The 23,395-nt window shown below is 39.9% G+C and overlaps 1 protein-coding gene across 1 annotated transcript in view; it reads right to left on the reverse strand.

Moving 5' to 3' along the window:
* ITPR2 (inositol 1,4,5-trisphosphate receptor type 2) overlaps positions 1-23,395 on the reverse strand; it is a 547,001-nt gene that overhangs the window by 62,559 nt on the left and 461,047 nt on the right. The window contains exons 50-54 of the mRNA XM_007446283.1: positions 21,640-21,804; positions 18,192-18,387; positions 13,844-13,936; positions 3,396-3,526; positions 1,785-1,950 (exon numbers count right to left, since the gene is read on the reverse strand). Coding sequence (XP_007446345.1) covers positions 1,785-1,950; positions 3,396-3,526; positions 13,844-13,936; positions 18,192-18,387; positions 21,640-21,804 — 751 coding nt within the window. The remainder of the gene's footprint in view (positions 1-1,784; positions 1,951-3,395; positions 3,527-13,843; positions 13,937-18,191; positions 18,388-21,639; positions 21,805-23,395) is intronic.

Consider the following 23,395-nt stretch of genomic DNA (forward strand, 5'->3'; position numbering starts at 1 on the left):
AAACCAAACCATCGAGATTTAAAAATTCTATCTCCCCAATATTTCTTAACTTTGTCTTCTGATCCTGAATACTGCCACCACTACCTCTCCTGGATCAAGGTTTTGTTACCTCTCATGGACTATGACAATAACCTTCTACCTAGTTACTATGGCAATAACCTTCTACCTAGTTACTCTGCCTCCAGTATTGTCCCCTGATGAACAACTTCCCATAGCTGCCACAGTGCTCGAAAATAAAAATTAGACCCTGCATCCTCTGCTTAAAATTCTTTAATTGTTCGCCATCTTCTATAAGTCCATAGGATGAAGTCCAAGCCTTCTAATATAAAAGGCCACATATGATCTGGCCAATCTCTTTTGCTGGCATTGCCCTGCTCTGAAACTTACACTCCAGAAACACTGAGCTGTTTACAGGAAATGAAGATTCTACTCACGCTGTTCACCCCTCCACGCCTTTCCTTCTGCTGGCCACTCTGCTTCTGCCCACTTGGGTATGGCTCTCTCCCTTCCATCTTTTTTTTTTTTTTTGGCCGCGCCATGTGGCATGCAGGATATTAGTTCCCAGACCAGGGATCGAACCCGTGCCCCCTGCATTGGCAGCGTGGAGTCTTAACCACTGGACTACCAGGAAAGTCCCTCCCTTCCACCTTTTACCATCAGCTCCATCACCATTTCTTCTAAGAAACCTTTCTTGACTCTTCCTCGGCTGCCCCCTACCACAACCCAACGAGATGTTAACAACCTGTAAACTTCTCCATCATTTCCCTTAATGCATTAGATAGCACTGATATTTACTGTGTCTGTATTCCACAACAGATTGTGGATACCCCGAAGGGCATATCTAATTTGTGTTTGTTTCCTTGGAATAGAGCTCATGATCACAGGTTAATATCTGGCATACTCCCACCTGTTGGAGGGATGTTGGAAAGGCTTGGGAGAACCATTCAGTGAAATGAGACAGTTGATAAAAGGTGAACCAAGGAAGGAAGGGGATTTATTGTGGGTCCAGTTTAAGTTATATAGCATAAACATCGTAGTGAGGCCCTTATGTTTGTTTCGTGACTTTTATCAAAAAGATTCCTCAGCTTGACGTGGAAAAATAGATGGTGAGTATCACCAGGAGTTGGTGATTATTCAAGGAGGGGGAAGGATCCTAGGGCGACTAAGCCAGCTACAGAGACGACTAAAGCCAGAAAGGGCTAAGGTCTATGAAGCAGAGGGTAGAGCCAAAGGAAATAATGAGGACAAAGAGAAGGTTGGGTGGGCCTGAGAGAGCTAACGATAGAAGAAGAGGAGGACAGGGTGTGAGAGAGAGAGGGAGGGAGGGAGGGAGAGAGTGACGGAAACTGAGAGAAAGCACAATTCAGAATCGAAAACAAAGTGCTGCCAGTGAGTAGAAGCTCAAGCTGCTGGTAAAATCATCTGTGGATTCATAACCTAACAAAATGAAATAAAAATAATTCTATTGTTTAATCAATAGGTTATTGTGATTAAAAATCTGTTTGCCAGTTGGTGGAACCTTTTGGTATTTTGTAACACATACTATAGTCAGAGAATCACACAAATTGCAGAAATAATGGCAAGTTAGCTTTGGGATGTAATTCTTCTGCTTTTTCTGGAAGCAGAGTATCCCAGTCCAATGCTCAGTTACATAATCTGAATTTTGTCCAGCTTTCATTTTGAAATAATTTTTCCCAAAGCATGGCAAACAAAAATCATTCTAGTCCCTCCTTTCTACTGGGCAGTTTCTTTCTCTATTATTTTAGTATCTTGAGAACACTTACCACAGATGAAGCAGGTTGTCTTTAGAATTTCTTCTTTTTTCTGTTTTTCACTTCTGAGATCCGCAAAAGTATCAATGATAACCCCAAAAATCAAGTTAAGAACGATAATGATGACAATGAAATAAAAAAGAAGGTCATACACCACTCGGGCAGCAAACAAGGGTTCCTGAAATAAAAAATTTTAAAACATTAAAAAAAAGCCCATTGTGTATATATACATATACACACATTTTCGAGGCATGTTGATTTAGCATATTGTCTAGCAGAAAGTATATATTCAATCATTGTTTGCTAAATATGAATAGTATTCCAAGTTGGAAAAATAAGACCCACTTTCTATCTTCGTTTTCTTTTTTTTTTGTTTTATTTGTTTTTTTCAGTACGCGGGCCTCTCACTGTTGTGGCCTCTCCCGTTGCGGAGCACAGGCTCTGGACGCGCAGGCTCAGCGGCCATGGCTCACGGGCCCAGCCGCTCCGCGGCATGTGGGATCTTCCCGGACCGGGGCACGAACCCGTGTCCCCTGCATCGGCAGGCAAACCCTCAACCACTGCGCCACCAGGGAAGCCCCGATCTTCGTTTTCTTTAAGTGTTGTGAGGAAAACTGTTCCAACCCGTGTCCTGCATCGGCAGGCAAACCCTCAACCACTGCGCCACCAGGGAAGCCCCGATCTTCGTTTTCTTTAAGTGTTGTGAGGAAAACTGTTCCCAGACCCCTTCCATTCCCTAGGACTTGCACTTTTCCTCTCCAAGGGAGGGACTTACTGTGTATTAAAAACCACTTTACATGTCATTGTGCTAAATGCATTTTGGTGCAGTGGGCCCCTATCCCAGAAGCTGCACAAAAGGTAGACAAATACCAGTCCCAAAGGTCAGAGATCAGAGATTTGAGGAGGATATAATGATCTGTCCATTTCTGGAGTCGGTTTTGTTCTTGACCTTATAGAGTTAAGTACATTCAACTCAGGCTTATTTCTACTTGACAAATGGTATTAAAATACACATTAGAGATCAGATAGCCTAGATGTTTCATAGATGAGAAAACATGAGATGAACGGACAACGTGATACGGCTGGCCTGTTGGAGGACTGAGATTATTCAAGCTCCCAGCGTGGCACTTGAGACGCTGTAGCCAATGAGAAATTTTTCAGCCTTGCCATTTGAATATACGAAATCCTGTTAGAATTTGTTCAAATTTGATATTCCTCATCGATAAATAATAGAGGCTGTTCCTATTCAGAGGCAAAGAGTAAATCTTCATGCCTGAGAAACCTGATAGACAAAAGGCAGCCTGGTTTCTGTTATTTACGTAACAATCAACTCCTCCATAAAGACTATAGTTGAAATATATATAGTCGAATATAACTCTGTCCACAGTTCAAAGGTGTACAGAGTTCATGACTCTACTAAGATACACAGATTTCTAGGACATTAGCTGTTTCTATGTAATCCCAGTGTACAGCGAATTGGTTTCAATGGCCACTGTGATACTGTTAAAGCAAACAACATAACGTACAGTACCCTGAAAACAAAAACCATATTGTAAATGCTGTTAACAAAGGTTAAAACAAGATCATGTGCTTCTTGAAAAACCATTTTTCTCCAGCTTTTACTTCTTTTGAGGGTCTTCTCAGCACATCTCCCACACCACCGCCGTTCCTGAGGCCCTGGTTCAGGACAGTCACGATGCACATAAGGAGGGTGTCACACGTTCTTTCAATTCCATCTTCATATTCCTCAGCAGCTACAAAAACAAACAAGTCAAACAGTACAGCAACCTCATGCTTTTAAAACACACTCTTATGTACTGTCAAAGATGTATTTCTTTATAACTGTGTCAGGACACAGTTTTCTGAAGGGATATAACACATTATTTTCCATGCGGCAGCCCGTGAAGCCCATGACTGACACAGACTCATAAAGCACGCATATAATATCCCCAAATCATTTTTTTCTTCCATCGGTGGAAAAGGACAGAATGAAAAGGACAGAATATAAGAAAGCTAATATTCATTGCGCATTGTTCTGATGTGGGGAGATTTCAGTAAGACCTTCTGAAAACACAGTCAACTCACCCAGGAAGCAAAAGTATTGCGGGGCGGGGAAAGAGCCTGTACAAGGAAGCTAGGTGAACCCAGCTTTAAATTCGACTCTGTTCCAGAACTGGGACTTGGGCAAGTTACTTAATCTCAACGTCCTCATCTGTAAAATGGAGGGATTAGACCCTTCAGAGGGTTATTTAAGGATTATATTTAAGGTATGTAGAACACTTTGTACAGAGATTGGCATATCCATAGTAAGTTAAGGGCTCACAAATTGGGGCAAATACTGTTTCATTTCTTCAGTAAGTGTCTGAGCTTTCTGAATGACCAGCATGCAGCTACAGATAAGAAGCACGATGCATTTATGTAAACAATTTATTTCATGTAAATAATTTATTTTATGTGAATGTGCTTATGTGAAAATATTTAGGGACAAACGGAGAGAGATAAAAAAGTATAACGTGACAGAAAAATTCCTAGTCTTACTTTGTTTAAAGATGAAGTTACCAAATATGGCAGCAATCTCTCAGTCATTTAAAATAAAAAATTCCCAGCAAATTGGATACTAGAATCAGGATTTCCTAAGTTAAGTAAGCAGAAATGTACTTTTCTTGTTACAAGATTAAAGAACCATAGTGGCACTGAATTTTGGAATGGTGTAGCTGGTCTGCATGTCACAGTGTGAATGTAAAAACAACCACCACCAAAGGAAAAAGAAAAAGAATCCTTCTGTTGATAATTTTGTGTACCCGATCCACTACAAATAGCCTGTCTGGTACTTTATTATGAAAGGGTTGATTTTCTCCTTGTAAGCTGACTTTAACATCACATGGACGAGGGATCTGGCATTTTCCCTTTATTCAGAGCTGCTTCTTTCTAAAACATACTCCTCAAGAGGAGGGTGGAAGTCAGAGATGGGCAAGCATCAAATGCAGCATCAAAGATATCAGCAGAGTCTGCGCTGGGCCACTTCCCGTAGAGGTGAGCACCAGGGCACATTCTGACTTAGAAAGTAGAAGAAATAAAACCGCTTTTGGAGACAGGAGACATGAGGAAGAAGCACAGCTTGTGGTGCCAGCAGTCGGAACAGCAGAAGAGGCAAGAAAGGCAGAGAAGACAGTGAGAAAGCTCAGTCTGCAAAGTGCCTGGCTAGGCCCCCGCCCCCTGGTGGTGGTGATGGCCAGGAAGAACGCGAAGAAAATAGTTAGAAGTGCGTACGAGAGTTAAAGGAATTCTTGAAGAGAAATATGGTTTTCCAGCAATGCAGTCACGTGCAGTATGTCTATATACTACTTTGGCACGGTTAGACTTTCAATCAATCTTCTATCTGGTGGCAGGACCTTCATTCGTTTGTTTGATCAGCAACTACCTGGTCATGTGACACCAATGTTTACTAAAGACTGATTAAGTACCAGATTAATCAGTTTATGGAAGCTACAGGGAAGTGCTCCCATCTCTCCCCAATAATTCAGAAGTGAGGTTGTTTGCTCTTTAATAAGAGGTGAGCTAGTAAAATCCACACACGATTCACATGATTAGCCATTGTGAAATAAAATAGATTGGCTGCAAATACATAAAGAGAACTGGCTTTCTGTGTAACATGTAAACAGGGGGAGAGTGCCCAGGTCAGGGTCAATGTCAGCCATAGTCCAGTCCACTCACTCCATAACTAGTGCTTGGGCATGCCAGTTTTACACAGTAGCCTCTAGGAGCTTGGTTAATAAGGTTTTACCTTTGTGAGATGGATCTACTCATAATATGTTAAGCCAAGTTCCCAGGCCTTCAGGCTGAGAGCCAGGCCCTGAGTCACGATGAATTCACCTAAATAAATGCCACCTTGTGGAGACCTACCTACATAACCAGCCTTCCCCATGCCAAACCTGCTTCATTTCAATATATCAAGAGCCCTTGCATTAGGTGCTAGAAATACAAGTGGGAAGATGAAAGTGCTGCAGCCCCCAGGAAACTTATGGTCCCCTAGGAAATGTGGGCAGCAGATGAACAAAGGCAGTGCAGTACCATGGGTACTAAGGAGGCAGGATGGATGAGCATCTCATGGGCTGGGGTGTTGGGGTCAGCATCCTAAAGGAGGGGGCACCTGGGCTGAATATTGAAAGAGGGCATGGTTGGCCAGTAAGATCAGTGAAGACATTCCAGGCAGATAAAATGGGATGAGCGAAGGCAAACAGGCATGAAAAAACATCTGGAGTGCCTGGGGAACGGCAGGTAGATTGGGATGCCAGGGCCTCTGGGGTATGCAGATGAGTGCGGGAGCTGTAAGAAGAGAAGTAGGTAGGGGCCAGATTATGGAGAGAATCATACACCAAGCTAAAGCGTTTAAACTTTATCCTGAAAGCTATGGGGAGTCACTGGAGAATTTTAAACAGAAGAAAGGTGATTTAGCATCTAGCTGGCAAAGCAGTATGAGATAAAACATGAACTTAAATAACAAGACAAACTGTAACACATGGTAAAAGCCACGAGAGCGGTGCAAAGAGATCAGAATAGAGAGAGAACTTGTAATACTAAGGATAATGAGAGGGGAGTCCCTCAATGGACTAAGACAGCAGTAGATAGGCATTTCACATGGCACGGGCAGAGAGCCCCAGAGTTAAAAAAATTGCTTATATGATGAAGAGCCAATAATACCAGTATGTAGAGGAATGTAAGATACGGCTGGGGATAAACTGGCAGCTCTCTGAAAAGCTCTAGGGAGTTTGGATTTTAGTTGGTAGGTAATAGAGCATCATGGACACTTTGAGTTGTGGGTAAGGAAGGACATATTCAAAGCAGTGATTTCTGACAAGTAGCCTAGTGGTGATATAGGGGGTAAATTGAGGAGGAGAGAATAACTGGAGGTAGAAAGACCACTTAGGAGGCAGCTGCAATAATTCAGGCATGATATGCTATGAGCCTCGACCAGAGTAGTGGCTGTGAGAATGGAAAGGATATAAGATCGGGAGCTGACGGGACTCGGTATGAAAGAGACGGCAACGTGAAGTAACAGACTGAGGCTTCCAGCCAGCGGTGACCTGGGAAAGGATGGTCTCACTAAACCACAGAAACAGACCATCTGGAAGGAGGAATTGGATGCCGGGGCTTTGATGAAGACAAGGAAAGAATCTCAGATGATTTTTACGTTTATCGGACAAGAAGTCTTTTAAAAGGCTAGAGAGGACAAGAGCTGGGAGAGTACTGTGATCCAGAATTAAGGAAGACAATAATTTAAAGATGAAGAGAGTATCAAAAAACATCAGAATTACAGAAGGGTCAAAGGCAATGAGAAACAAGAAAAGATCACTGGATTTAACAATTAGGTCATCAGGAAAAGCATAGGAAGATGTCATAGGAAGATGGCCAATAGTTTAAGAGAAGATGGTTGATTCAGAAATTGGAGAGAGTGTAGGTCAATTGTTTTACAGAAAAATTTAGTACTGAAAGGAAGGAGATTAATAGGATATTAGTTTGGGGGGATAAGAGAATGCAGAAGAAGGTTCAGTTTGGACCCAAGAGTGTATATGAGAAGAAAGAGAACAGATGGTAGCAAGGAAAAGATTTCAGGTGCAAGAATAATGATCTAGCTAATGGTGGCAAAGGGGTAAGGATGAAAACAGAGGTGGTTATAAAAGAAGTGAGAGGACACATCCTTGTTTACATGCCTAAAGGAAGAATTAGTGGAAATAGACTTTAAGGTGGAGACATTTTAAAAGAACTAAGTATATTCATGTAAAGAACTCAGAACATCGCTTGGCATATATTTAAGGGTGTAATAAATTCCAAGTATAATTAGCATTATTATTGATAGATGGCTGTCAAATCTCACGCAAAGTTATAGTTTTAATATAACCAACAAATTCTATACTTAAACAATATGAGGTTAAATTATCCTCATTTTCAGTTTAGGAGTATTAGAAAGGATTTTTTCTTAATTCATAATAGGGGTGTTTCATATGAGGAAAGGAATAAAAATATATTCTATTGACTCTGAAATACTTCCCGCCGATCTGAGGTGTTAGTCTATACATTTTTCTGGACATGCATGAATAAAAGTATTTATTAATGCCATTTTTTCTGCTTTAACAATTAAATTATTCCTTTCTTTAATGGTTTCTTAGAAGCAATAGATTGTCATTGAGACATATTTGAAATTCTGAGTACAACTGAGAACCTCTTGTTTCTTGGCCTTAACCTTTAATCACAAACACCTCAATATGGAATTGCTGATCTTAAAAAACTTTAGGAAAAAAAAATTAAAAACACGGGGTACCCAGTAGGAAGCCAAAGGTAGAGTGACATAAAGACTGACCAGTTCTGCCATACATCTATCTTTTTTATTAAAGTAAAATACCAAACTATATTCAATTTGAATAACTCATAAATGTCGGACATCTGTAAACCTCTTTTTTCCTGTACATTCAAATGATTTTTACTTAGAAAATAATTGCAAATAACTTTTTTGCCTCAAAAAAGCCTTACTTTTCTAGAAAATCAGTTTTGGGGTTTTTTTTAGGAGAACATTTTTGTCTAGGAAATCAGGGAGGTCTGCAGCAAATGAAATAAAAGATTTCTGTTTTTTTATTCAACTGCAGTCAGTTGCCAGTTGCCATGAGAATTCACTGCCTCTGGGAGGATGACTCTACCCGCACCTATGGAGCCTCCGCAGCAGCTGGCTGCTCAGCCTTCCATTCCCCGAGGCTTGTTATCATGCTGCTGCGTGTGTCTGGGCCTTCTGTAATGCGGACCTGCTGTCCACTAGGTAACAAACCAAGGCCTTCACAAATGCACGCTAGGGCTTGCAAATTCAAATTTCATCCTGGGGCTTCCCTGGTGGCGCAGTGGTTAAGAATCCGCCTGCCAAAGCAGGTTCAAGCCCTGGTCCGGGAAGATCCCACATGCCATGGAGCAACAAAGCCCGTGCGCCACAACTATGGAGCCTGTGCTCTAGAGCCCAAGAGCCGCAACTACTGAGCCCGCATGCCACAACTACTGAAGCCCGTGAGCCTAGAGCCCGTGCTCCACAACAAGAGAAGCCACCGTAATGAGAAGCCCATGCACCGCAACGAAGAGTAGCCCCTGCTCACCCGCACGCAGCAACGAAGACCCAACGCAGCCAAAAAATAAAATGTAAATAAAATAAATAAATTAAAAAAAAATTTCATCCTGGTCTTAGACACAGCAAAGTTATTTTTACATCTAAGTGACACACGCTGCCCCACAAACACCAGGTTCTGGCTTTCGTTCTACTTTTGCAGTTAGACACACGTGGCCAAGATTTAAAGGTGGCAGGGGTTACAAGGTCAGATCCGCAGAGTTTTCAATCAAATGGATTTTGTCACTTACCATGTCAAATGTGAGAAGGTCACAGAAGAGCGAGCAGATTAATACAGGCTTTCCTGTAGTTTTTAATACTGATTTACAAATGATCCCTAATCGTGAAAAGCTACTGCCACCATCTCTGTATCCCACCAGCGTCTCTGTCACACCGCCAGTGCTGAAATCCCTCCAGGATTCTTTCCTCCTTACTCTGGGAGCTTTCCGTGCAAAATCATACCCACAGCTCCCAGTTCAGGTCAGCCTAAAAAAAAAAATGCAGACTTTGCCCCTGGGGCAATATGCCTGGAAGAATTGTCCCCTTTTGTCCACAGGGAAAAGGGAAGTTCTGTTCTTTGTGTAATGTATTAGGTGAAAATGATGGGTGATAGCAGTATTATGGGAAGTCTTTAATGCGTTTGCATTCGGAGGTATAAACAAATATCCAAACAGACTTTGTGACAGAACAGACTTTCTCAGCCTCAACACTGTAGACATTTGAGGCTGGATAATTCTTGGTTGGGGGGAGTTGTCCTCTGCATTGTGAGATGTTTAGCAGCATCCCTGGCCCCTACTCGTTTGCTAGATGCTAGTAAAACTCCTCCCAGAATTATGACAACCAAAAATGTCTCCAGACATTGCCAAATGTCTGGGGAAGAGGGGAGAGAATCAACTCCAGTTGATAAATACATAATAGAGAAGATTTACTTTTTTTTAAGAAATTGCCTTCAGAAGACAATATGCATAAAGAACATCTATCCAAGCATTCTATGAGGAAGGCAATATTAGGCAGAATTTTAACCATCTCTAAATTTTGGTTAGGAAAGAAATAATTTATAGAGATTAATCCTTTAATTAGGAGGCAATAAAATTTAGAAGGTTGGAGCACAAGCCTTGGAATCAGAGACCTAGATTTACTAGCTGTGAACGTAATGTCTGTGTCCTTCAGTGTTTTTACCTATAATATGAGGATAGTTAGCAGAATCTATCTATCCTTGGACATGCTTCAGGGCCTTCACTCATGCTGTTCCCCGGGCTCAGAACGGCTCCTTCTTTCTCTTGGCCTTTCACCCTCCAAGTCTCAGTTTAAATAATCCCTCCCCAGAAGGGCCTCTCTGTTTATCTACAGCTAGGCTCTCTTGTGATTACCTATCATAGCACTATTTGCAGTACCATATTTTGTAACTTTTTATGCTTCCCTCACTATTTTATAGTTTCATAATGTCCAGGATTATTTCTTTATTCAACACTGTCTTGAATATGGTGGCTGGCCCACAGTAGAGGCTCAACAAATATTGCTGTATGAATGCACAGAGTTTTTATAATTATTAATATCATCATTGTCATCATCATTGAGGATCTGTACTGATCTGACTTAACTAAATTCCTATTTTACAAAAACACTCACTTCATTCTGTTAAATGTTAAGATCAAAATGTCACCATGAGTAAGACTGTATGAAACAATTACACTAGAATACCTGGTTGAGCATCTACAACAATGCCTGGGAAATTGTATAAAGACTAAGCTTTGCAGACTTGCACAGAGTTGGGCGGCAACATCCTGGGATGTGTCCATACGTGTATGACCGAGAGGATCTCATTCTCGGAGAGGGGGCTTCAGCAGCTCCCTCACTGTACCTTAGGGCTTCTGGATGCCAAGGGCTGGATGAGCACTGCTGGCTCAGCTGCTGTGCTGGGCCCCTGGGTCAGCCGCCTTTATAGACTCTGGCAGGAGGAACACTAGCTTTGTTTTTGGTTCACTGGCAAACCAATATTTTGGTATCTTAAAATCAAACCACTGTTACAGTGTATTTGTTTTTTTTGTTTTTTTTGTTTTTTTTTTGGCGGTACGCGGGCCTCTCACTGCTGTGGCCTCTCCCGTTGCGGAGCACAGGCTCCAGATGCGCAGGCCCAGTGGCCATGGCTCACAGGCCCAGCCACTCCGTGGCATGTGGGATCTTCCCGGACTGGGGCACGAACCCGTGTCCCCTGCATCGGCAGGCGGACTCCCAACCACTGCGCCACCAGGGAAGCCCAGTGTATTTGTTTTTTAAAAAAAGTAAATAATTTTTAGAAGAGCAAGGCAGAAATAGGGTTACTCTACTTGGGACCATGTTGTTAAAATGCTCACGCTAACAAGAAAGTAAATTTTTTAACATACTCTTTTTCATACTCTGTCACAGAGAAAGAATGTTGAATTAAAAAAGAGATAAGTACTTACAACAATAAATTGATGTTCAAGGTGGCCGACAGATCCTAAGAGCTATTTAATTCTAGCCAGCTACTTAAACTGTCTGAGTTTTTGAAATAGCTCTCTGTGATTTTTTGAATCGTGGAAAATGGAAAGAAGAGTGAAACATCTGCAGATCTGAAGTTGAGATTATGACAAATTCTGCAAGCCGCTGACAAATGAGATTGATCTGCTCCCCCAGATAAGATACGTCCTTAAAGGGATAGTGTGGGAAGGAGTCAGGATCAAGAGAAGCCAGTATGGGTTCCGACGAACTTCACATTGGGAATATTGGCAAATATTATGTATCTCGGCTTTGACAAGGAGGCTTTGAGAAGGAGCCTCATGACATATTTTTTAAAAGAAGGAGGAACATGGGATAAATGGTAGTTTATTTCAGGCAGATTTCTTTGTGGGTGAATAATGCACAAAACATGACTATGTTAATCTGAAAGCACGTTTCTGGTGGCCACACACCAAAGGACTCTGTCCTTAGCACTGTCCCCATGCAGCATTTCTAGCACCTTTAATGAAAATCTTTTGAGGTTGGCAAAATTTTTTTTCTGTTAAGAGCCAGATGGTAAATATTTTAGGCTTTGTGGGTCATATACAGTCTCCACTGCATCTTTTTCATTACAGAAAAAAAAAAAAAACTTAAAAAAATGCTGCAACCATCCTTAGCCGGAGGGGTGTACAGCAACAGGTGACAATTCATATTTCCCCACGGCCCAAGTTTGCCAACCCGTGTTCTAGAGCTTATCAACCTTGAGGATGACGTGAGAGAGAATGAATATTCTGCTTAATAGAATCAGGATCCATAAAGATACCATAAGCCTCATGGCACGTGAGCATTGGAAGGGACCTGAAACCTAGAGATCATCTGGTCAAGAAGCCCCTCCTTCTATTCACAGGACAAACTGGGACAACCTGGGATTATGGGTTGGCAGAAAGATATAGACATAAATGCATGGTTTTACACTTGAAATCCCAAACTCCCAATTATGTGAGCACAGAATAGGCATTTATAGCTTGACAGCTGAACCAGTGAAGAATGGCATTTTAGCCAAGAGTGAGTCAAATATGGGTCAAGAGTGTGGTGTGACTGCAAACTGCACAATCCTAAACATGGTCACACCACTCAACTTCTTGCCTTGGAGTGTTACATGAAGAGTCATCGCTGTAATATGTGAGGAAGCTGAAGAAATTGGAGGTATATAAGCCAGGGGATGCATGTAACGGGATTTTAGAAACTTCAGCGCACAGCAAAGCTACACAAGTAGAGAAGGAGCTGGTTTGTGGTTTATAGGCCTGAACTGGGTACCCAGGAGGCCAGGGGGGGAAGAAGTCTGAGTGGCAGCTGTTCACAGTGCCTGAGCTGCTGGGATGCGGAAATGGAAGATATGCATGTGTTTAATTCTCCCTTTAAGTCATAGAGCATGAAACATTTAGTCAGTAGAAGAGACTGTCCATTTTTGTTGGACTTCAAGCAACAGTCCAACATCTTAAGGCAAAAGGCAACTTGGGGAAAAAGGTTCTATCATTATGACCAAACAATGTGCTTCCAGATGGAAGTGGGGAAATCCATCCTTACGCAGTGATTAACTCTTGCTTCCCTCATTTTCTGAGTCTGATTTTGCCCTCTGTAGACATAACAGAGACTAAGTCTATTCCTTTTTTATATACAGAACTCTTGAAATATCTAAATGCTCCCTAAATCTTTGCTGCTTCTGGAAACAGATCACTAATTCCTTCTACGGTTCATTAAATTTCACACAGGCCATAGTTTCCAAATTCCTGCCACATCCTTCGAGAACAGATTAGAGTTTTAAAAATTCTTTTTATATGCACGGTTCCATTTGTTCCTTTGGAGGCAGGGAAAGTATCATATGCCCTATCTGTCTATCTATCTATCTACCTATGTACCTAGATAGATCTCCCTCTCTCCATCCCTCCCTGCCTCCCTTCCTTCCTTCCTTCCTTCCTCTCTTTCAGGACAAGCTATCTGAACAAGGTCCAGGAAATTTGCATAACATATGCAAGACATAGACCTAGAAAGTGGCAGGTCAGGGACTATAACCAAGCTTTTTGAGTTCTAAACCCATGCTTTTCCATTCTTTGTTAAAGGATGGATTCTTCTGTTAAAGGCAATATATTCTTAGTTAAAGGCTATACAGTGGAAAGGGTCTTGCTTAGTGTGGTATGGTTTTGCAATATGGTAACAGAATTTTTAGCAGCATGTACCACAGGGTAAATTTGATACATTCTCATGATTAGAAATAACGCAAGGAACAGGGTGAGGATACAAAATGACGGATATGAGAATCCTTTCTCTAGTTTGAAACTTTTACCCTCCATTCTTCTATTTCAACTCACCATGAAATTTTTAGAGCAACTCTCTAACCTATAATAACTTTAATCAAATAAACATAACTTCAGAAGTATCGAGTTCATGCTGTCCTGGAGCCCTTTTTACAGACCTGTATTTGAAGCTGGTATTGTGGGTGAGCAGTTGTCCTTTTCACATGTTCCCAGGATTGAAGTTAAAGTCATACCAGAAACTGCATTGCTACCTGAGAACACACAATGGAGACATGGTATAGAGACAAATATGCAAGTAACAAGAAATGAGTAGACACATTACAAAGGCACATAAATAAAAGGTGCTATTACTCCAAATTAGCTGTGTTCCTAAAGTTTTTAGTTAAGTTAGTGTAGAATTCCGAACACAGTCTTGCCTACTGAATCAATTTTATAAATAGAGAATAGTTCATGGGCCAACCCACTAAAAGCCTTTTCTATCTTTCTAAAGTGGCTGAGATAAACTACTAATAATACTGCAGGCCCTAACCACCATGAGTAACAATGTTCCCATGGCCAAATGCATTCAGGGCTCTGGCTTGGAAAGGCCAGAAACATGTTCCCGCAGTGTAGCTGGTAACCCTGAGCTCTCAGCCAGTGGTGCCCATGGCTGAGGTAGAGCAAGCAGGAGGTGGCATCTCTTAACGGTAAACTGTGGGTTCCCGGGAACAGGCCATCAAACATCTCAGGGAAGCAAGAATCTTCTGCCAGATCCCTGTTCAGAATCTTTTCTTCCTTAGTCCCCAAGGATCCATCTTTATCCCCTATCTCCCTGGCCCTGATAGAAAAGAAAATAGTAACCTTCTTATCTGTGTAAAACAAGTTTCATATGACAGATTTTGTTGTTAGTAACACATACAACATGAAGAGATTCGTTCCTCTCAAACCTGTTTTTCACATGGAGCCACCAAGGAGAGTCCAGAAGGTGGAGGGAGAGGATTAAGTTCACTTTTATATACTGAAGAAATATTCAAGTGCATTTCAGGGCAGCACCCACCAAGGTTAGCCTGATTGTTTGATGAGGTGAAAGCAGAAGTGGGGAATGGTGGCTGGAGTTTGGATGTGTGACGAGGAGAGAGACCAGGCCTGGAGTTGCCACCAACACAAGCCCTGGAGCTGAGAGAGCTCGGGTCCACAAGGAAGGGAAGCCGCAAACTTTACCTCCCCGCACCCTGACTGGGGCAGCATGGCAGAAAGGACAGGTATATCATGGGGTGGAGTGAGCGTCAAGCGGTCAGAGAGGTGGGGTTCCTGAGTGTTCCCCAGGAGCCATTCCCTTAATTAACATTTACTGACTTCGTGCTAAGCTCTGAGGACTCGGAGTCAGGGCCTTGGAGAACCCACAATCAATTAGGGAATACAGAGAGGTACAGACATAATTATAGTTGAATGGAGGGAGTGGGGTACATGTAAAGTGAGGTAGTGTGTTCAGAGAGGGAGAGGTGAATTCTAGAAAGGAAAAAACAAAGGTTTTCGGAGAAGGATCCATCTAGAGGAGACAGGATTTACACACAGGAAGATGAGGTAGAGGGTAAAGGGGGCAATTCCAGGTACAATCTTATGACAAAAGGTACAGAGGCCAGCAAGCACAGACAAGGCAGAGCTTCTAGGCTAATGATTTTAAACCAAGCATCCCACAGCCAGCCCAGGGCCCAGCAAAGTTTTCAAACCCGTAAGACATAAAATCAGAACCGTGGTAGGAATGAATGACTTGCACAAGCAGAAGAGAGTCTGAGCCGGGGGTAGCCACCTGGGAAGTTTCTGCCATTTTCTGGGGAGAGGAAATGAGGGTAGAAACAGGAGGGCAGCACTGAGGATGGGGAATAGGGGGCAGTTGGAGAGACTGTGGAACCTCCGCTTGTCAACACTACCTTCCCGCCAACTCCTTGGGCTTGTCTAAGACACAGATTCCCCTGAACACCGTCAAGTGCAGGCTCCTGCATCTACAGAGTCAGATTCCACTGGTGTCAGAGGTGGGATATGCATTGTCCTAAACTCCCAAGGCCATTTGCAAATTATTGGTCTTCTGCTCTCATATCCATCTGTGGTGCACCTGCCATTCAGCTCTAGAACCTCAACCTTCTCTCTTTGTTCACTTATTTCTTCACATTCACTGAAGAACTGTGTACTTCTACATTCCCAATTTCACTTGCTCCTTAGATGTGTTATGTTTGATCATTTCACTCAACTTTGGGAGAAAATAGTTTCAATAACTGAAAGAATAAACTTTATGCTACATATCCACAAACATAATATATAGTATTAGGAATTAAATTTAAAATGTTATGAAAATACGAGTGCTTCTTCCAGAGCATGGTACCACATACACTCTCTATGAAACAAAAACTCTCAGTCTATGAAGAATCAAGAGTTTAACTTTGTTAGCTGTTCTTGTATGCCATATTTTTTATAGTATTTACAAATGCTTTCTCTTGTTTAACAACTTTTTATATACATATGTATAAATATTTTTAGTGAAGATCTTGACATTTTAGTTTTCGTGCTTCCTATTTTGTAAAAGACAGGAAAGAAGACTTTTTTATATTTCTAAAGAAAATATATTCATAATATAATGATGCTAACTTACTTTTTTTTGATTGGAGTATAGTTGCTTTACAATATTGTGTTAGTTTATACTGTACAGCAAAGTGAATCAGCTATATGTACACATATATCCCCTCTTTTTTGGATTTCCTTCTCATTTAAGTCACCACAGAGCACGGGGTAGAGTTCCCTGTGCTATACAGTAGGTTCTCATTAGTTATCTATTTTATACATAGTATCAATAATATATATATGTCAATCCCAATCTCCCAATTCATCCCCCACCCCGTCCCCCTTGGTATCCATACGTTTGTTCTCGACATTTGTGTCTCTATTTCTGCTTTGTAAATAAGATTACCTGTACCAATTTTTTCAGATTCCACATATATGTGTTAATATACAATATTTGTTTTTCTCTTTCTGACCTACTTCATTCTGTATGACAGTCTCTAGGTCCATCTATATGTCTACAAATGACCCCATTTTGTTCCTTTTTATGGCTGAGTAATATTCTATTGTATGTATGTACCACATCTTCTTTATCCATTCCTCTGGACACTAACTTACTTTTTAAACAACACAATTAAAATTATTTACTACAAGATTCATAAAAGAATAACGACTGTACACATTTGAATTCAGAAATTGTGATGCTTCAGTGTCAGACTCACTCTGTACTGAATAACTCAATGTGATCATGCCTAGTTAATAATTAAGACAAAGAATTTTGAGAATAGATAGTTTATGATTCACAGATAGTTTAGTACAAGTGGAGTTTTGTGGGTATTTATATACATGAGCTTTTCCTCCAAATATTTACACCTATAAAACTCTAGACAAAGTAACATTTAAGGGATAAAAAGAAAGGCCATAACAGAAAATATACCATGTGTCTGTGAATAAAGACTACTACCTAGGTCTGAAATTCAGTCTCAAGTTTAGTAACTTTCCATCTATGTATATGATGTTTCTATTCCGTGCCTTGATTACGTAGACTAAATAATAGATCTAAATGTCACTTAATTATCCCATATTCTAAAAGCACCACTAATTAAATCCTACTTTTAAATTTGATGGTTTGAAGAGAGAGTCGTTTTGTGGTTTCCCTTCTCTGCAACCCATAGGCAGTGGAATCACCCAGAGAAACTATCAGCAAAGTGCAGAACTGCGATGTCCATCCAGCAAAACAGGAGAGGAGGAAAGAGACTTAAGAACAAAATTTAACCAAAACAACAAAATGTAGGAAAAGGGGAAAGAAGAAACCATTAGGGAGCATAATAAATAAAAAGTCCAAAGTAAGATGGAAAGAATCACCCCTCATACCACAAGAATCACAGTGAGTTTAAATGGGTGATGTCTAACCAGACAGACAATAAAAATAAATATATAGAAATTCTGACAGTCACATATTCACGGACAGAGCCCCTTAATGACAATATTTTGGGCATTTTTCTATAGCATATTTTCTGACTATCTGATGGCTTCCAAATCAAAGCATTTATGCTTTTCAACTATTCAAGTATAATATAATGTACTGTGAGCAAACATGTATGAAATAATGGTTGTGAATGATGCTGGAAGTTCTTGGGGGAGACATCCCCCAAGAGAAAGAATCCCAAAGCTATTACCCTGCACTGAAATTGTCAACTGCGCCCGGGAGTACAGTCAACACTGTTGAAACCTCTGTACTGAGACTGAGCTCAGGTGACGTTTCTTGTATGAAGATTTTCCTATGCACACTGTCAGCTAACATACAGTGTAGGGGTATTTCACATTCATGAGCTCTTAGTGAACAAGAAAATGTTTTCAAAGGAATGAAAGAAAACATTGCCTCCATCATCATTCATCTGTGATCCTCTTAGCAAGCAATGTACCAGTTGGAGCCGCCATCAGAGCAAGCTCATTTAGTGGTAACAGCAATACCTGTAAGGGGAGTTCTGTTTTTCAGCCTATCCACCTCCATAGTGAAGTCATCCTTCAGAAAAAGGAATCCAATAATGGAAAACAGGTAGACAAGGATGAGGGCGAGGACTGCAGTTAGAATAATGGAGCGGCCATTCCGTGTGACACTTTTTATGACATTGAGCAGAGTCTCTTCTCTGTATACTAAATCAAAAAGCTACAAAACCAAAGAGAACAAAAACAAGGGAAAAAATGCAATGAAGCAAAGGGTGAATAAATACAAAGGTAATCACAAATACAAATGCAGGCCATTTTAATTTATCTGTGAGAGAATAACAGTATAAATAACAACTTAAAAATGAACCAAAATATGTATTTCTTCTCCAGTTTGAATGTGTTAATAAACTGTTTTTCAATAAAGATAACTCTAACACAATATATAATGTGCATCTGTTGGTTTCATAACCAACGTAATATCAATTTTTTAAGACATGGTAATAGCATAGCTTTAAATTTGAATTTAGAAAAATTGTAATACGACACATAACCAACTTAGCTACTTCTTCCCTATTTTTAGCCTTTCTGATATTCTGTAGTTGCTTCTAGAATATGTAAAATGGCTAACATGAGAATGCTGAATTAGGGAACTAAGTGATGAATAATTGAAGGATTCATTCAACGGATTATTTAATCAAGGGATTAGAGGTGAAATGACATGAATTCAATTTTATGAGCCCACTAAAATAGAAAAGGTATGAAATTTAAAAATATTTGAGAAATGCAAACATCTTTCTTACTAAACAGGTAGATTGAGGGCAAAACCTATTACTTTAGTATATACTTTTGGGAACAGAAGTATAAACAGAAATATAATTCACAAGTGTTAATTCACTTCCTCTATGGATAATGGGTTATTATCCATTTTGTGTTTAGTAGTAGACAATCCATATGCACCAGTCAAGAACCTAGGCATGTGTTTGCTATCTGCAGTCAACTTTAAGAACAATTTTATTTATTGCTATATTTAAAGCTGAAATTATACATTCACAACTACATGTTTCATTATTAAAAGTTGGTTGAAAGCAATATTAACATTTACTTTAATGAAGCCATAAGTATCAGTTTGGAAATGAATAGTATTTTTGATATTGGAATAACTGGGGTCTGTTTTCTGCTATCTATGGGGAGTGATTAAAATTTCTGAGCTGGTTGAAATGATTAATACCAGTGTCGCTCATCCCTTCAGAAACACCAGGGCCTTGTACTCTGTTTTTCAGAGTTTTGAGGCTTATACAGTTACTTTCCAATTTAACTATAGTCTTGCAAATAATTGCTGTAAATATATTAACTTGTTTGCTCACCTTAGGACACTGATGTTTTTTGATGGACAAACACAAAAACATATGTTTAAGTATTTTGCTATCTGTTTCTCTCCTGGAGGGAGATACAACCTTTAGAAACAAAGTCCTTATTCTTCCCTAAAGACAAATTAAGTAATGCAAGTTCAGCTTCCAAATTACTGACCTGGCTTATTTAACTTATTTAAGCATTTAGTTGACAGAAAGGAGATTTCCCCTCAGCTGAACAGTGGCTTAAAGAAAAGGTCTGGAAATGGTTCCAGATCATTTCTGGATAGTTTATGAAAGTTTATAGCTTTCAGAAGCCCATAGGATACTTGCTGAAAATGCATATTCCCGGGCCCTATTCCATACCCATGGAATCAGAATCTTGAGAATGCAAAGGTATTGATGTCGGACAGGTGAACGGTTCCTTCCGTTTATTTCTCAAAGGAAAATCTAGAGTGTGGTTTCTATTACTGGTTAAAGGATTGGCATTTGTGGACACAACTGGGAATGCAAATTCATATATTTTTTAAAACATAAAAATATTTTAAAAATACATTTAAATACCATTTTGACATTATGTCCATTAAAATTTTCTTCTAGTCCTCTAAACATGAAAATGGAATATATCCTTTTTATAACCAACCCAATGAAAACAAATTAGCATAAGTGTTGTATGATTTGAAAGAGATGAGAGAAAAATGCAACTGGAAATTAAGGTTAACATAAATTAAAAGTAACATTACTATTAATAACTCATACAATAATTCAAATACACCTTTATTTTGTCAAAAACCTTTCCTTTAAATAACAAAGATTTACATGTATCATTTCACATGTTTTTCATATTATTTCTTTAATGGGTCTTGATATTACCAGGCTCTCATATTACCCCTATCCATTTTATAGACAAGGAGGTTGAAGCACAAAAACATTATAATAAATATTACATATTTATTACAGTCAGGGAAAAGCGCTGGGTATAACAGACCTTTACCTATCATAGACAGATTTTAAAAAATGCAATTTTTGTGGTGAATTAGAGTAAAGAAGGAATTCATTAGGATCCTTGGATCAGAAAAAAAAGCCTACTTTTGATGGCTGAATACTAATCTAACTTAACTGGCTGAATACTAATCTAACTTAGCTGCCTGGAAGATAATTTTGTATCCCTATGTTGATAAGGGACAAATCGCTCTTCACTGTGGCTCTTTCAAGTGTTTTAGGGTAAACAGAAAATTAGCTTCCTACTTAATCTTCCTACATGGGTGAGCTAGGTCACAGGGAAGCAGGAGGCAATGAATTTGCCCCTCATGCCCCAAGCAAACCAGGTTAGCATAATATTTTTAGATCTTCAGCTTGTTTTCAGGGATTATTTTATTGGGTAGTGTTCTCCTCTGCATACCAACTGTGAGCTGAAGATATAAATAAATTGTTCCTCTGGCATCATGATGCTAACCTGGTAATGCTCTAAGTTTCAAAACATTACCATATACTTGTATTGACTCCTCTCCTGGTTGATGGCTATAGAACATATATGTAGGAAGGAAAACTGATAACCAGCAAAAAACCAAAACCAAAACCAAAATACAGCTTTAGAAGAAAGCTGAAAATCCACTTAATGAATAGATATATGTAAATAAGCTTAACAACAACATATTAAATCTAAAACTATAAGACTGCCCTTAAAACAACTCATCATCTTTTTGCTAAGTTGGCTTTCCCCCTCATTTTATTTATATGCCATTCTAAAGATACACAAAATATTTGCTGTTATAAATAAATGCAATGAATTCAGTACCAAGAAAGTATATCCCTTTTCTTGTTGAAGAATCTCTAAGGGAAATATGATTTGGCTGAAACCCAAAGCAGCCTGATATACAAAGCCTGGGTCAAGAGGTGGGTCTCAGAGAGAAAATAAAGAATTGCACCACCTATGTCGTTTCTCAGAGAAAAAGACTAAAAATAATAATAATGCATGATTTTCCTAGGCAAGTCTAAAAATAACATAATTTGTCCTAAATGCCAGACTCTGCTTAAAAAAAAAAATCAAAGGAAGAAGCATAAGAAGCAGCAGCATTATGCATTTTTTTCAGCAGTGACTATCCACATAGAGATGTACTCACCAGGAAGCTATAGAAGAATTCGTGAACAAAGAGGCCCAGCATGCAAACCAGGACATACGCTACATGGTAGAGAAAGGCCATATCCAGGATGACCGCTCGGTACCCTCGGGTGAACGTGCCACGATTTCCGACAAAACTCACCAGAAATACTATTTTATTACAAAGCTAAAGGGAGGAAAAGATTCGACTTTACTGTCTTATTTGTTCTGAAACTCACAAAAACAGCATGTCATTGACAAAACCTATTATTCACAAAGTCTGTGGTTTTCTTTTATGATTTCTCATTTTGTAATTTTTCAGCACTGCTTACAAATCTGCATGTAAACACCATACAGACAAACCCTGTATTCTTTGCAGTTCCAGGAAAAGAGAGGAAGAGTGATTAAGAGCCCCAGTTCTGCAATCAAGACAGACATGAAGTTAAATCCTAGTTTTCCCACTACTATTATCTGACCTAGGCCATGCAACTGGAGGCCTTGGTTGTTTCTTCTCAAAAATTGGAATAAAGGAATTCCCACCTCACAGAACTCTTCAAGGAATTAAATAATTCATAATGAATATGAAGCCCTTAGTACAATGACTCTTGAAATATTACTCATTACATTTTCCATATTAAAAGTAATAATGCAATGTTTTTATTATTATACTATAGATGAAATAGAAAAATATATTTTCAGAAAACATCCAGAGATTTGTCCTCGATTTTTTTATCCTGGACTTTCTCTACTGAATATTATTTTAAACAAGTAGGCCATTAAAAATTATTTTTGTATTTAATTTACTCTACATTCATAAAAAATATAAATATACTTCTCTACCTAGATTAAAATAAATATAATACTTGCATGTATCTTCTAAGTTCTATGTATGGTAATTATTCAGTAAACGTTTTGGAGTGTTTATTATGCTTGGTACCATGCAGAGCAGGGGTCCCCAACCCTCAGGCTGTGGACCGGTACCAGTCTGCGGACTGTTAGGAACCGGGTGGCACAGCAGGAGGTGAGCGGCAGATCAGCGAGGGAAGCTTCATCTGCCGCTCCCCATCGCTCCCCATCACTCCCATTACCGCCTGAACCATTTCCCCCAACCCCGGTCAGTGGAAAAAGTGTCTTCCGCAAAACCGGTCCCTGGTGCCAAAAAGTTTGGGACCGCTGATGTATTCAAATTAAAAATACATTTAAATACAGAAATTTAAGTTTAAGTACAGAAATTTAAATACAGAATACAGAAATTTATACTGAGGTTCTTTGGCAACGGTATCATATTTGGTTTTTTTTGTTTGTTTTGTTTTTAGCGTTATGCGGGCCTCTCACTGTCGTGGCCTCTCCCATTGCTGAGCACAGGCTCCGGATGCGCAGGCTCAGCGGCCATGGCTCACGGGCCCAGCCGCTCCGCGGCACGTGGGATCCTCCCAGACCGGGGCACGAACCCGTGTCCTCTGCATCGGCAGGCGGACTCTCAACCACTGCGCCACCAGGGAAGCCCTCATATTTGTTTTTATATGTCCAAACCTAACTTTGGGAAGACAGCTTACTCTTTGCAACATCATAGATTTTTTTTCCATGTATATGAAAGAAACTGCCTTATGGAATGATTTTAAATAACATAAGAAGGAGCACAACACTTTGGGCAGAAGTAAAATTTGAGAGGCTGGAAAAACCTTTTCCTTCCACTTTCTGAAATCCAAATCAATACAGATAAAATGAGAAATGGTTTACCATTGCACATTGTGAAGATAACCAAACCAAGTCAACAA

Source organism: Lipotes vexillifer, unplaced genomic scaffold (genome assembly GCF_000442215.2).
Source record: "Lipotes vexillifer unplaced genomic scaffold, Lipotes_vexillifer_v1.1 scaffold477, whole genome shotgun sequence".
Classification (NCBI taxonomy): Eukaryota; Metazoa; Chordata; class Mammalia; order Artiodactyla; family Lipotidae; genus Lipotes; species Lipotes vexillifer.